General features: G+C 43.4%; 1 protein-coding gene across 3 annotated transcripts in view; it reads left to right on the top strand.

Annotated features, from left to right (window-relative positions):
• The window catches only part of LOC138284064 (tropomodulin-3-like), a 257,423-nt gene that overhangs the window by 108,851 nt on the left and 134,486 nt on the right, over window positions 1-14,086 (top strand). For all 3 annotated transcript variants that reach the window (XM_069222468.1, XM_069222470.1, XM_069222469.1), the window contains exon 3: window positions 8,962-9,118. In XM_069222468.1, coding sequence (XP_069078569.1) covers window positions 8,962-9,118 — 157 coding nt within the window. The remainder of the gene's footprint in view (window positions 1-8,961; window positions 9,119-14,086) is intronic.

Raw genomic sequence — 14,086 nt, 5'->3', positions numbered from 1 at the left:
AGCCCAAACCAGTACTCCACCTCCACCTTGCTGGCGTCTGAGTCGGACTGGAGCTCTCTGCCCTTTACCAATCCAGCCACGGGCCCATCCATCTGGCCCATCAAGACTCACTCTCATTTCATCAGTCCATAAAACCTTAGAAAAATCAGTCTTGAGATATTTCTTGGCCCAGTCTTGACGTTTCAGCTTGTGTGTCTTGTTCAGTGGTGGTCGTCTTTCAGCCTTTCTTACCTTGGCCATGTCTCTGAGTATTGCACACCTTGTGCTTTTGGGTACTCCAGTGATGTTGCAGCTCTGAAATATGGCCAAACTGGTGGCAAGTGGCATCGTGGCAGCTGCACGCTTGACTTTTCTCAGTTCATGGGCAGTTATTTTGCGCCTTGGTTTTTCCACACGCTTCTTGCGACCCTGTTGACTATTTTGAATGAAACGCTTGATTGTTCGATGATCACGCTTCAGAAGCTTTGCAATTTTAAGAGTGCTGCATCCCTCTGCAAGATATCTCACTATTTTTTACTTTTCTGAGCCTGTCAAGTCCTTATTTTGACCCATTTTGCCAAAGGAAAGGAAGTTGCCTAATAATTATGCACACCTGATATAGGGTGTTGATGTCATTAGACCACACCCCTTCTCATTACAGAGATGCACATCACCTAATATGCTTAATTGGTAGTAGGCTTTCGAGCCTATACAGCTTGGAGTAAGACAACATGCATAAAGAGGATGATGTGGTCAAAATACTCATTTGCCTAATAATTCTGCACTCCCTGTAGTAGTCTGTAAGTGCAGTTTCCTAGTCGAACTGTGCTGTGTTAACGTTCATGTTGAAGCAGCCTCCTGGCAGCATAAGCGCCACAAAAATAAGAGGCTTTGCCCAGTGGAGTAGGCATAATATAGATTACCTCTAAAATTTAGTATATAACTTGCTATGTATGGAAAGTTGAATTTTGCAGTCATTATAGATTAGTTTATGTATTAAGTAGCCCAGTAAACGTTTCGTTATACCGCAAGATGCTTCTGCTGTTTTGTGCTACTTTGCATGATTTGTCCTATCATAATGGCCCAGCACTGTACTATCCCAAAGCGTCGTTCAAAAAAACAAAAGTTTAATTTCAGTCATGGGGTTTCTAGTATTTTAAGCTTGTGTAGTTGTTTTTTAGAATGATGGGTTATAATGTTTGTTAAACGTGCCAGATCTGCTGCCTGCATTTTCCTGTAAAAATGTGTTATCACTGAATACCATGTAAATGAAAGTAATGCATTATATATTTATGTGCCTTTTAGTTCTATTATTCAATGTGGAGAAAATCTAATTCCGGTTTGCTAAGGACATGGGATGGCTAAGTACGTTATCTGCCTTTCTGATCTTGTAGCATTTGAAGCAGTGAACAACACTTACTGCGTAATCATTGTAGCTAGACTTTACCTTACTATTTATAGTTTTATAAAAAATATTTCTTCCCATATCGTAAAATCCACTACTACCATCCAAATCTTTCATTGTTATGTAATATATGTTTCTGTAGTGTCCTATCACCTGTGAGGGTATTGTAGTGCTTTTGTAGGTATGTGAGGCTAGCCTGGAGGGAACTTACTTTAAGAGGCAGGTCGTTAGTTCCTTGCGAAATTCATTGAGGAGGAGGAGGCTCTAATATGGCGTAGGAGGTTGTTCCACATTTTATGAGCAATGTATGAGAAGACTTGACCAGTTTTTGAGTATGCAGGACATGTGCTAGTGAGCGATCAGCTAAGCGGAAGTCCCCGATGGGTTGGTGGAAATGTATGCAGCTCTTAAGATAGGCTGGGCCTGTCTTGTGTAGTACTTTGTATGTGTGGGTGAGAAGCCTGTACTGTGTGGCCTTGTGTATCAGGAGCCAGTGGTGTTCCCTCAGGTGAGGTGTGGTGAGAGATCAGAGTGGTAGGTTGAGGACAAGTCTGGCAGCTGTGTTTTGGACCGCCTGTAGTCTTTTTAGATGAGTTGCTTGGTGCTTCCTGCATAGCTGATGGCTGTGGTGGTGGAGGTAATAACTCAGCAGTTATGTTGCACATCAAATTTCTTTATGGGGTTGAGAGTGGAGGAGGTAGTGAGCATGGGTAAAATAGTAAGGGTGAAAAGGATCTCGCAGGCAGACTTTGTAGGGAAATAGATAATGTTGTTTTTTGAAGATTTGATGATAAAAGGGAGCAGATAACATTTCTGTGGTTGAGCAGGCAGGTGGCTCTGCCGGGGGCATTTTTTTTTAGTTGCATACCTGCTTTTTAATTTCCAGTTTAATCCTGGGAGTTTCGTGTATACTCTGTTGTTAGCCCATAACATGTTGAGAAGGTCACACACATTTGCCTTAAGAAAATAAGTTAAGAAAGTCCTCTCCTTTCGTCTCCAAATGAAGAAGGAAACTCCGCAAAGTGTTTCATATGTCAGGCATGTTCGCCTGACTTCGAAAAAAGGATTCACACATTGTTGTGTTGCATTGTTTTAAAAGTAAAAGATTACTTTATATACACAAAGGTTCCCCCTTTGATAACCCGTTCCTGTGGATGATGTCAGCTGAGAATTTTGCTGGTTGGACATTATCGGGAGAAGTATTTCAATTCAATCTCCAGACCTGCTCTCACAACACAGACGTTATCAATGCTGCATATAGCCGAACCGTAATTACATGTGTTCCTTAAGTATAAGTTTGGGATTCCTCCTGCCAGGGAGCTATTGCTTATGCCCCTTTGAGCCCTGAGCTTGTTTGATCATCACCTCTTGTGATCTCGCTGGACGTCTTTAACACTTTTATGATCCTTGATGTGGGTTCTTGCTCATATCAAGGCCAAGGCACAACTCACCAGTCAAATGTCAAGTCTAGGTTAGTTACGTTTTGAGGGCTTTGAATAGTCTTCTGAAATGGGCTAACTTTTAAGGTCTGTTTCATCCATTCCTAAATGGATAAAAATCAGTTTTATTGGTTTGGCCTCTAGTAAGGTGAGGTGTCTCTGACCAAAAGAGGGATAGTGGCCTCAGTCCTATTCTCTCAAGTTAGCTCGAAGTTTTCAATCCCTACCCAGAAGTATATCTTCAAAGTGATCTCATAGAAGCCTCACTCCGCTACAGCTTTCACAACAAATGTCCACATTTCATTCCGTTCTCCCACAAACCAATAACTATGTCTGTTCTTACTATGGATAATAGTCCAAAACATGAGAGTTGTCATTTGTTAAATGGATATCATCTAGGCCCCTAATTACCCCGGTTAAGTACATATACTATCCAGCAGAGATATATTAGCAATGCCCTCTGCCCACCTGTGTCATGCAGATGCTGAAGGCAGTGTTGGCACGTTCGAACCTCCAAACATGGAAATACGGGTAAAAAAAGTATCTTTCTGCTGTGCTCTGAAAGGGGCCCACACCTTGCTTAGCGGGCGCTAATAACACTGATTTAATTATGCTTAGTAGCTAGTTACTCATGTTAATTAATCTTTCAGGTATGCTTCCATGTAGTAGTTCGTCGAACGGCCTCGTTCAGATTCTGATAGCTCAGTTTTGATGCTCAAATAAAGAAATAAGCCTGCCTCTGGGGCACATGAGTTCTTGGCCAGCTTAGATTTGCCAATTTTGGGCGCTTTGCAGTGGGAGGCCCTGGACTTGGCTTGACCAAGGAGATACAGGAGGTGATAAAGGCCATGCAAGTACATAAGGTCCTAGGTTTGGATGGCTCCCCACAGAATTTTATGCAACTTATTCTGATGTGCTAGCTGAAAAACTACTCAGGATCTATAATGAGACAGAAGAGGGAGCTAGACTCCAGATTACGAGGGAGGCTGTGATAGTCATGCTTCCTAAAACAGAAAGGGATGCAGAACGGCTCCATGAAAATCCTTTCTAAGATACTGGCTAATAGATTGAGGAGGGTAGTCGGACTGTTTGTACACTAAGATCAGTGCAGGTTTATGCCACAGAGAAGCACCCTCATGAATATCCTCCGACTTTTGCATGTTATGCATTCCGTGCAGAATATGAAGACTGCGATGGCAGAGGTGGCACTAGACATAGAAAAAGCTTTTGACATGATTGGTTGGTGATACCCTAGGGTGGGCTTGAAATGTGGGCTTTGGTGTGAACCTAAGCTCTGTTGTACTCATGGTGCTTGCCCGGAGTCAAATCTGGGACGTATGTCTCCGGTAGTCTGTACATACTGAGGGGGGCCAGCAAGGTTTCCCCCTGCTTCATCTCCTTTTCACGCTGGCCATAAAGCCACTTGGGGCATTCTTGAGGGCCACTCTAAAGGGCCCTATAGTATCACTGTATACTAATGACACTCTGATATACTTAACTAAACTGACGTGCCCCGCCTGTTGGACGCGCTGTGTGTTTGGGAGGTTCTCCGGCATTCAGGTAAATGTAACTAAGTCACGGATATTTCCTACTACAGGGAGTGGGCCGGTGATATTGTGGTCCCCCTTCCGGACCTGGGCTTGCGGTGGGAGTTGGATAACTTCCGGTACCTGGTAATGCAGGTGATTCACAAGATCGAAACTACATTTGCGCATAACATAGGGAGAGTTCTGGAAGGCCTGGAGGGCTTGGTAGCCTTTTGGAGCAAACTAGTGCTGTCAGTTGCTGGCAGGATGGCGTTCGCCAAGATGGTGTGCCTGGCCCATGTCTATATGTTCAGCAGAGTACGCAGTGTCCTTTAGGCCGTTTGATGTTTCAGAGGCTGGGCCTAGTCTTTATTACCTTGATCTAGGCTGGTAAGCGTAGCCTAGTGGGTCTTAGAGTCCTCAAGCTGGGCATAGAGGAAGGAGGGTTGGGCTTGCTGGATCTGGAATTGTACAATATGGAAACACAGCTACAGCACGCCACACAGTGGTGCTTGGTTGGCTCTAATGGAGAGAAGAGGTTGTTGGCGGGCACGAAGGGTGTTGATTAGCTGCCCCGTTGTCTTGTGGAAGGAGCTAGGTTACACCAAGATTGCCCATATATTGTGCTGCGTACGTGGCAGATGGCACTAAGACGGGTACTACGCTGGACCTCACATTCCTAAAACTGCCATTGTGATGGTTGAAGCCTTTCTTGCAGATCAACCGGGTCATGTCACTGGAGTAATGGATTGCAGGAGGTTGCAAACTTTTTGGGGATCTGTATCCAGGGGAGAGATGTATAACGTTTGAGGTGGCTTCGGAGATGTTTGGGGTGGGCCCTGGCCAATTTTTACAATTTGCCAAAATTACCAAGACACCTGGTGAAATTTGGACAGTGGTGTTGCGAACGCTGAAGGTGCTGTTAGATGGGGGCTCCCCTTGGGGGCTGGTCTCACAACTATATGGTGCACTAAAACGGGATAGGCCAGCCACCCCGATGGTCGCAATGTGAGGTTGGGACGGTGACTTGGAGGACCCCTTGACGGACCGGGACTGGGTGAAGGCTTGTGCGTCAGTGCATGGAGTTTCCTGTGACACGCTCTTTAAACTAGCACACTTCTATGTCTTGCATCGCCCTTCGCTTTCACCTAAGAGGTTGCACGTGTATATAAGACTAAGTCCGGCGCCTATCCCAGGTGTGTGGCCGATGAAGCAAACTTCTTGCATATGGACCGGGGTGTCCAAAGCTGGCACAGCATTGGAATATGGTCACATGCAGACTCCGAGAGGTGCCTGATATACGTATAGACCGCACGACCCGTCATTGCCTGTTATATCTTATACTGATCCAAAGTGGGAGCAAAGTGTATATATTAGCGGTGCTGGGTCTCGTGCTTGCTAATCGTCGGATAGCCATAAGATGGATGTCTCCTAGGATGCCTTTATAGGAACTGTATTGTAGTGACGTGGGTGAGTGGGCTCTGTCTGAGGAACGCCGAATGCGCGAGGTCCAGGTGGATGCTTAGGTGGGAGGCGACTGATTGTTTGGTTTGGCACAATGTACTGTACTGATTGCCATTCTGCCTGCTGATTTGCAATGTTTTGCGCCGTTTTGTGAAAACATTGAAATAAAGATTTAAAAAAGAAAGCAATAAACAAGATGCGAGGAGCTAATTAACAGATTAAGAGCTTGATGGACAAAGATATTTTGCAGGTGAAAAATCCCAGAAGCCTTTCCGACTCGTGAAATGGGTTTTGCGCCCTTTTCGAATTGCAGATTGAAAGAGCATGATGGGAACCCCCATCCTGTCTACTATTTGGTTAGGAGCGTATTAATGGTTTGTGACCACAGCTGCGGTCACAAACCTTTGATCGGATACCTCAAAGGGGTGGTATCTGATTTGCAATGCAAACCTCCTCTTTGGGAATCGTGCCTGCTTTTCCCAGTGTCTTTCTGAACAGGAAGCTTTATTTTTGTTTGTTTTTATTAAAGCAGCAGTGGTCCCTTTAAAGGTAGTGGGCTGCTTTTCAAAAATAAAAAAATGTTTCCTGTTTTGGAAATGCAAGGGCGGAGAGATGCTGTTCATTTGGGGCCTCCATCCTGCATATACAACCAATTACAGGCAAACTGTGACCTGCCTAATTAATATTCATTATACCGGTATTTTGTGACCCTTTCCATGTGCACAATTTGCAGTGCAACCTTCTAGTACATTTATGTGAGAAATGGGTTTTGACCCATTCAACCCCCCTGGATTTTTTTGCTATTTAAGATACCTGGTTTATGGGCTGTTGCGAATGATTCTCACTACTCAAGTCTCACTCATTGTAAGCTCTATTATAATGGATTGGGAGTGCTAACTGCCCGTATCCACCTTTTAGATAAGGTCTGCTGCTGCAAAGCTAGGGTGAGAGGCTGTTGGCTGGTTGCACATAAACATGCGCCAGCATGCATGTGAACATGTGCTGGCTGGGAACTTAAGACCAATGTCTAGCTCAGCCCAGTGTCTTACCACAGGTAGCCTGTTGCAGAAGAAACCCTTAAGGTATTGGTGCTAACTTAGGCTGACTTACACAATAGTAGAGTGAGTACGGGCATGTGTAATGATTACTGAACAGTGTGTTTGCAGTTCACTGTATTATACAATGTAGTTGAAATCTGCACAGACTTAGTTTCACCATAGTTAAGTCTAGAGACTTGGTTGATGCTCTAATATTATGATAAATTAGGATTCTGAATACATATCTTCTATTACTTTCCACATATTTGCTTTCCTTGTGGAACTTAAGATTTATCATTTTTCTCTGACTCAGCTCCTAAGTAGATTAGGGCCTTTGAATATCTGGTTTGGGATAAGTTAATTAGTCTGTTGGACAGCTGGAGGATCAAAAGGCATCCATACACGAAAGGTACACTAGCCAGTAGGTAGACCTTGTCCCAGGAGGGCAGAGGGTGAAGATGGGATCTGGGAAGTAACCCTTCTGATGGCTAAAGCTGGCCACCAGGTGCAGAACGATACCACAACTGCTTAGATTGGCCCAACAGGGCCCAAGAAAACTCCAGGGAAAGGTGTGGTCCCCCTGGGGACTGAGTCCGGTGGGGACCTGAGTAGTGTCCCCTTCCCAAACCTCAAGGATACACCTACGGACAACAAGAGTCCTTGGTGTCCGCACAGGAAAAATAAATATTAAGGCAGGGAGGGGCAAATGCATGTAGCCCTCTTCCTACTCGGTGCAATTGCTCCCCTGTGTCCTCATCTTCCGGGGTTCACAGACCAGTGCAAGACCATGTAAATCAAAAGCTGAGCCCCACCATAATCCCAGCTGCTTTCGCCTCCTCCGGCTCGCATCTCCCTGGGAGCAAGGGAATGTTTCTCCTTTGGCACCCTGGTGCTATGTGGATGTGTAGGGGGCCACTCTAAACCTACAGTGTATTTCCTTAAAACTATAAGGATGGTCTCTCCATTTTTAGTAAGTTCGCCCTAAGTTTCTCAGTGTTTTGATGTCCAAAGGTGAAGGTTGCTATGTTTTTCATCCCTCCTGGAGCTTGGGCTTTGGCCCAAAGACTCAAACTTGCAGGGACCCCTATTGGTGGGTCATACGGCTGTGCTGCCGCATGATAAAAATAGAAGAAGACTCCTGCACACAGTTAATTGATATTGAAGTCGTTTATTGAGAATGACAAAATTAGCAATGAATCATTACATGTCCTAATGCAGATAATTGAAATGTTTTGAAATGCTTCATTGGTCATTACAATGTTAAAAGTGAGTCATTACATGCCCTAATGAATTTTGTATTTTAGGTTGGTACCATCCTTAATTTTAATGGTGTTGCCTTGGTTTACTATGAAATATGTCTGCTTGCACGAATGTGGTGGCACTCTGACAAAGGCATTAGGGCTGCCTTTTGATAATTACACCCTATTGTAGTAGTTCTAGTATTTGTTCTGAAGTATTGTAGTCATAGGGGTTCAGGGCTCCCTAGGGATGTGAACTGTAAGGACGGCGTCAACAAAGGTATTTCCACCTGCCATCATGGATATAATTGTACATTTTTGCATACCATTAAGTAGTGTCTGTTTTAATAAAGTACTTTTCCTTTTTAGAAGTATAAGCACTGACCAGATAATTATCGAGTGTGCTTCCTTGTGTATTAGCCCACTCCACCTCACCTGGGTAGGTCTTGGACGACTTCTCCTCCTCGCTCCCCTGAAAGAATTAAATGCTACAGTTGAGTTCTTGGTTCTGAAGGTTGCAGACTAATTACTTGATTCAGTCCGTAAAAATAATTACATCTAGATCTAAGCCTAGTTTTTTGTTTTTACATTACCAACATTTTTTCCTATAAAGGATCCAGAGTTGTGTGATATTATCTACTAGGTGGCCTCTTTGAAAGCCTTCCACTTAGCACACTTAAAGGCCAGGAGATATGTTAACCCGTGTGCAACTATATCTAAGATTCACATGCCAGAAAATTTACTTTTTAACTTTAAAGCACGTTGCAGAATGTGTGCGTGTGTGTGTGTGTACCGTTTCATTCTCTCTGCTTATCATTACAGACTGTGCCAGGTCTTTGTGTTGCTTTAGAAAAGTTATTTTTATTTTAACAGCATGCCCTCCTACCAGCTGGCTTAAGACAGAAGGACCAGACAGAAAGAAAAGCCACGGGTACCTTTGACAGGGAACGCCTCCTATCCTACCTGGAGAAGGACGCACTGGAGCAAAAAGACCGAGAGGAATATGTTCCTTTTACTGGAGAAAAAAAAGGTAATTTTGCTTGGGAGCTTCCAAGTTGCGAGACACCACCAAGGATCGAAAATCCTTCACCATGTTCTTTTGGTGTTTCTTTGTTTCTCTGTTAAAGTTTGCGATTGCTGCCGCACCCACCAGCCTGTATGTGCATGCTTTTCTCAGCATCAGTGCTCTGTTGATCCAAGGGTTGGGCCTTCTCAGATGGCGTCACCCGCCTGCCTGGTTCCCATGACTTACTCAAGCAGTCTTATTCGTTTTCCGTGCATGGATGCGGTGGAATATCCATTCGCGAAACAGTTCCATGCCTCTGCCCTGAGAGCGTTGCTAGTTTCATTGTCTTGCTTCTTAGTCGCAGGATAACCGCATGTTTATGTGGTCCCTGCCTGAGACCGAAGGTTAGCTTGAATTTAATGAGAAGCATTCCAAGTGAAAACTGGAACCGAGTCGTCTTGTTTAATAGGCCTTGGGAAGCAGTCAGCAGGCCTGCAGGAGGTTAGCTTGACACTGTTGTAAACCACATGATGTGCACGGGATGTTTATGGATAGTTTGTGTCTGGTTTCCTAAGATCTATATCAGTGTTGTCCCTTGTGGATTTCTCGGCATCCTTCTAATTTCTTTGGGCAGAGCAGCACTGTCAGTAATGTGAGGCCCTGTGGATTCTGTAGATTTCTGCGACATTGGCTACAGATGACATGCTTGACCCTTGTGTTGGTAGAAGTATGGAATCATTGCCTGTACTCACGTTATGCCCAGAAAGACACCTGAATACATAGTTTTACTCTCGAATCCGAAAGTAAGTAAAACATTCACAGTCTTGGTAAATTCTTGTAGGGCTCTTGTTTCATCGTTACTCTACCATGTATAAAGTAGCTCTTTGAAATGTTTATTAGGAGTCGTCATAATTCATTATCCCTTTTTTACCCTGAACACTAAAGCATGGCTTAACATGACAAACAACAACTGCGTTGGGCAGTTTGAGCACTTGATCTGGTCAATGAGAAGAGGAAATATGCTTTAAGTAGGTCTTGGAGAGTAACTGTTGCATAATGCCAAACAAATTGCCTATTCGATACTTTCTATGGGGTCGCACCAGTATTGGCTACTTCCAAGTTGGGATCAGTGCCTTGCCCAGATTGCACAGGGAGGTTCCAACATTTCTTCTTCGTTCTCACCCCTTTGCCCTCAACACTGGTAACAACATGATTCACTTTAAAGAAGAAATTTCCAAGAAATTTAAGTAAAAACTAGACTAGGTTGATCAGGTGACACAAACGATTTTCCCTTATGTTACTGAGCTAGTTCTATTCCCTTGAACATAAAAAACAAGCATTGGTAAAGGTTATGGTCTCGCCTTTTTGACCTATTGGCTAGACCCAAAAATAATGGTGCAACATGCACACACATGAGTGTGTATGCATCATGACCATGCTGGCAGTAGAATTATTCCATATATTGATTGAATCTGGCGCCATTTCATTCATTTTTTCATTTTTATTGTTCAAAGATAGTGAACACCGCTAGGAGTAGTTAGTAAAAAAAAAAAAAAAAGACGGACTTGTGTGCTAGCCCTTATTTTTTTTTTTTATTTTTTTTTTTAAACAAGCTGCTCGGCTACAAACGGTATTTGCCGGGTCAAAACAAAATATTTTAACTCAGGGAAAAAAAAAAAAAATGATTAAATGTTTGCAAATGGATGGAAGTGGTAGAGGCACAACAGAGGATGGGTACAGTAGAAGCAACACGAAAAGGTCATGGTGCAAGTATTTGAGGGAGAGGACAAGAAAACGCATGCACAATCAGGAGTTTCAAGGAAAATACACAGTCTGTGAATGTGAGCAGTTGAAGGATAAAAGTAATTCAGACAAAATTCTAGTAAAGGGGGCCATGCTCCAGAAGAGACACAAACACAAGAAGGGGGAGGAAAGCAATCATATAAGAAGCAAGCAAATGAGTGGCAAGAAAATCACCCAATGTTAAGAGAGAGGCTGGCTAAAAGCCCACTGTAGGTTTTTGGTATGGTTCACAGACTGTTAATCGCAAACAGCTGAAAACAATCTGTAGGCAAAAACCAAAAATGGGATCCAATGTTGCATTCTACAGTGCATTTCCACACAAAAAGGCTGTATAGAAAGTCGTAGTTTTTGAAGACAATTGTTTAAGGTTTGGATCTGGGTTGACAGCACATCTGCCTGCAGGTCCTGTTGCTTATAATGTACATAAATTGGACTTTGTGTGAGTCCTAGTCAATTATTGGATTATTCGGATCATGCTCTCTGTGTCAAGTCCCACCTTAGATCAGCCCAGAGACTTATTTCTTCCTCCTCTTATGCTATTGATTGTATCGTTTATTGTTCTGTAGCCTGTGCAATGCATGAGTGTCTGTTTACACCTAAAAAGTCCACTTAACCATCACGCTTTTTGTCACATTTAGTTCTGCATCTCTTACCTGTGTGAAACATAGAAAGCATTTTTTCTGTACTGCTTTAGCACTACCAATACCACCACTACAATACCGCCACTGATACTACACATCAGTACACATCACTGATACCAGGACCACAAAAACAAATCCCGTCATCAACAATAACATCAATGTCACAGCAGCGTCACCGCAACAAATACCACCACGATCAGTACCAAACCACCACTACAAATACCTCAAAAACCACTACCAGTGTCACTGCCACAATTCTAACGTCACCTCCAGCAATGATACTACACTTCTACCAACACCACCATCAGTGCCGCCACCAATACCACCTCCAGTGCCATCATTAGTACCACCAACAGTATCTTCTCTAGAACCAGAACCACAGATAACACCACACTTTAACACCATCATACTACCAATTAAACCACCGTTACCACACTGATACCATCAGACTCATCCCGAAATTACTGACTCCTTTGTATATGCTGCTTGCAATCATATCCTCACACCCTTTGCTTACACTCGCATGTATAAATGCACGTATGTGCCCGAATGCCAGGTCTGGAGCACACACACTTGCTTTAAACACAAAACCAAACTTCAGTACTAATAGATGTTGACTACTACAATACCCTTCTACTGGAGTGCTCTCTAGCCATACGCCCAACACTAAAACGTAACTAAAAGCACTGACTACTCTGTTCCCATCCATACGTTACTGATGTAGTAATTGCTAACTGCATTCATAAAGTGCCATCAGTGTCTCAACAATATGTAGGAAAGCACACTAGAAATGTTATAATACAATAAAATGCAATGCAGTGATACCACTATCTCCAGTACTAAATCAGAACAAAGGCTACACCACTACTATCACTATCGAAACCACACACCGACAAAGCCAATAGGTCTAGCTTTAATGAGATATTGTATGGAAACATAATTTCTGCTTACCTCTTTGAATTCATTTTCATAATAAAGCCGTATCTGCTGGTTTTGCCAATGTTAGTTTTATTTCTTTTTGTATTTTTTTAAATTCTTGCATGCAGTTGATACCAGCCCCAGAGTGTTTTGATGGGGAATGTACAAAGAAATTCAGTAGCTCCACAGATGAGAAGCGAGTCAGCTGGGACGGTCGTCTGATGCTTTTGTGGTGCTGCATAGGAGGATTAATGAAAATGATTAACAAGCATTGGCAAAGCCAATAGGTTTTGTCTCTGCCAAATCTATTGGTTTTGTCAATGTTTTTTAGACCTGTTGCACAGCACCTCATGCTGTTGTGCAATATCTGTAAAAACAGTGTGTGTGTGTGGGGGGGGGGGTTAAGCAGCATGACAACTGGGTGAATAAAACTGACTGGGTGGGGGTTGAAAACGGATTGGGGTGGCGTGAAATGGTCAAGGGGGGGTGAAAATGGCTGGTGGGGTTGCAGGGAAAATGAACAGCAGGGGGAAGCGAACAGTAGGGGGAACGGACTGCAGGGGTTGGTGGGGGAAACTGTACAGTGCCATGCACTCTTATAGAGTGCTTGGCCCAAACAAAACAAAAAAAGTACCTTCAGGAGAGCGCAGCCAGTGGAATAACACTCCCTACAAACAGGAAGCGCTGCTGGGTCCAGGCTCCAGGGTGTAGACCGAAGCCCAGAGAAGACTGCAGGAGGAAGTGAGCAGGAAGAAGGAGGTGTGACTAGTAAAAAGCAGGGAAATAAGGGTGAAGGAGAAGCCAACCAATTATAAGTATTGGTAAGCTATGGACTGGCTCCGAGCTCATTATTTTTTTATTTTATTTTTTTAAATAATAGCTGTTACTGTAGGCGAAACCTAAAAATGGAGAGCTTTACAATAAAATTTGATGGAGGCTTGCTGGGTGTAGGCAGCTGACCACCGGGTTTGATGGATGACAGAGTTTGTATTTTTTCTCTTTTTTTCTTCTTCTTTTGAATTAAGGCTAGGGAGAAGGTGGAGTTATACTGCTGTCCAAGTTACTAGTCACTTATTTGAGCTGAGTCATTAGGCCTTTCCATAATTCATAACAATCTCGTCTAGCCTCAGATGTGTACAAAGGGCATTCCAGACCGGGGACCGGGGGTGAGATCATTGGGGTGGGGCGGTTGTGTGTGTGTGTGTGTGGGTGTTTTTTCAAATGATAGTAGCACCTTGAAGCTGTAGTGTGAGAAGTATACATGTAGTCCTCATGAGTAAGACCGAGGGAACAATTGAAGAGTCTTAAAGGAAAGTGAGTTTTTCTGCAACATTTCAGATCATGAATGAGCCAGGCACTTTTTCTTACTGAAGACCTCATATCTTGGACACCCAATAAATATAGGCTTTGAATAGTTTGAAAGTGACCACAACTGTAGCCAAAGAGAGCCATATGTTCTGAGGGAGGCTTTAGGATTGGGTTCCTTGGCGAAAGTGGAAGAATAAATTTTTTATGTTTGTATTTGCTTAGCGAGTAAAGTAAAAGTGGAGTTATGGATTGAGCTTTGGCTTATGCATGCACCTGTTTAACTGAGGTGGGAGGAGACCACTAGACCCATGTGTAAAGTCGG

Source organism: Pleurodeles waltl, chromosome 3_1 (assembly GCF_031143425.1).
Source record: "Pleurodeles waltl isolate 20211129_DDA chromosome 3_1, aPleWal1.hap1.20221129, whole genome shotgun sequence".
Classification (NCBI taxonomy): Eukaryota; Metazoa; Chordata; class Amphibia; order Caudata; family Salamandridae; genus Pleurodeles; species Pleurodeles waltl.
Note: the sequence above shows the minus strand (reverse complement) of the source record. Positions and strands in the feature narration are given on the sequence as shown.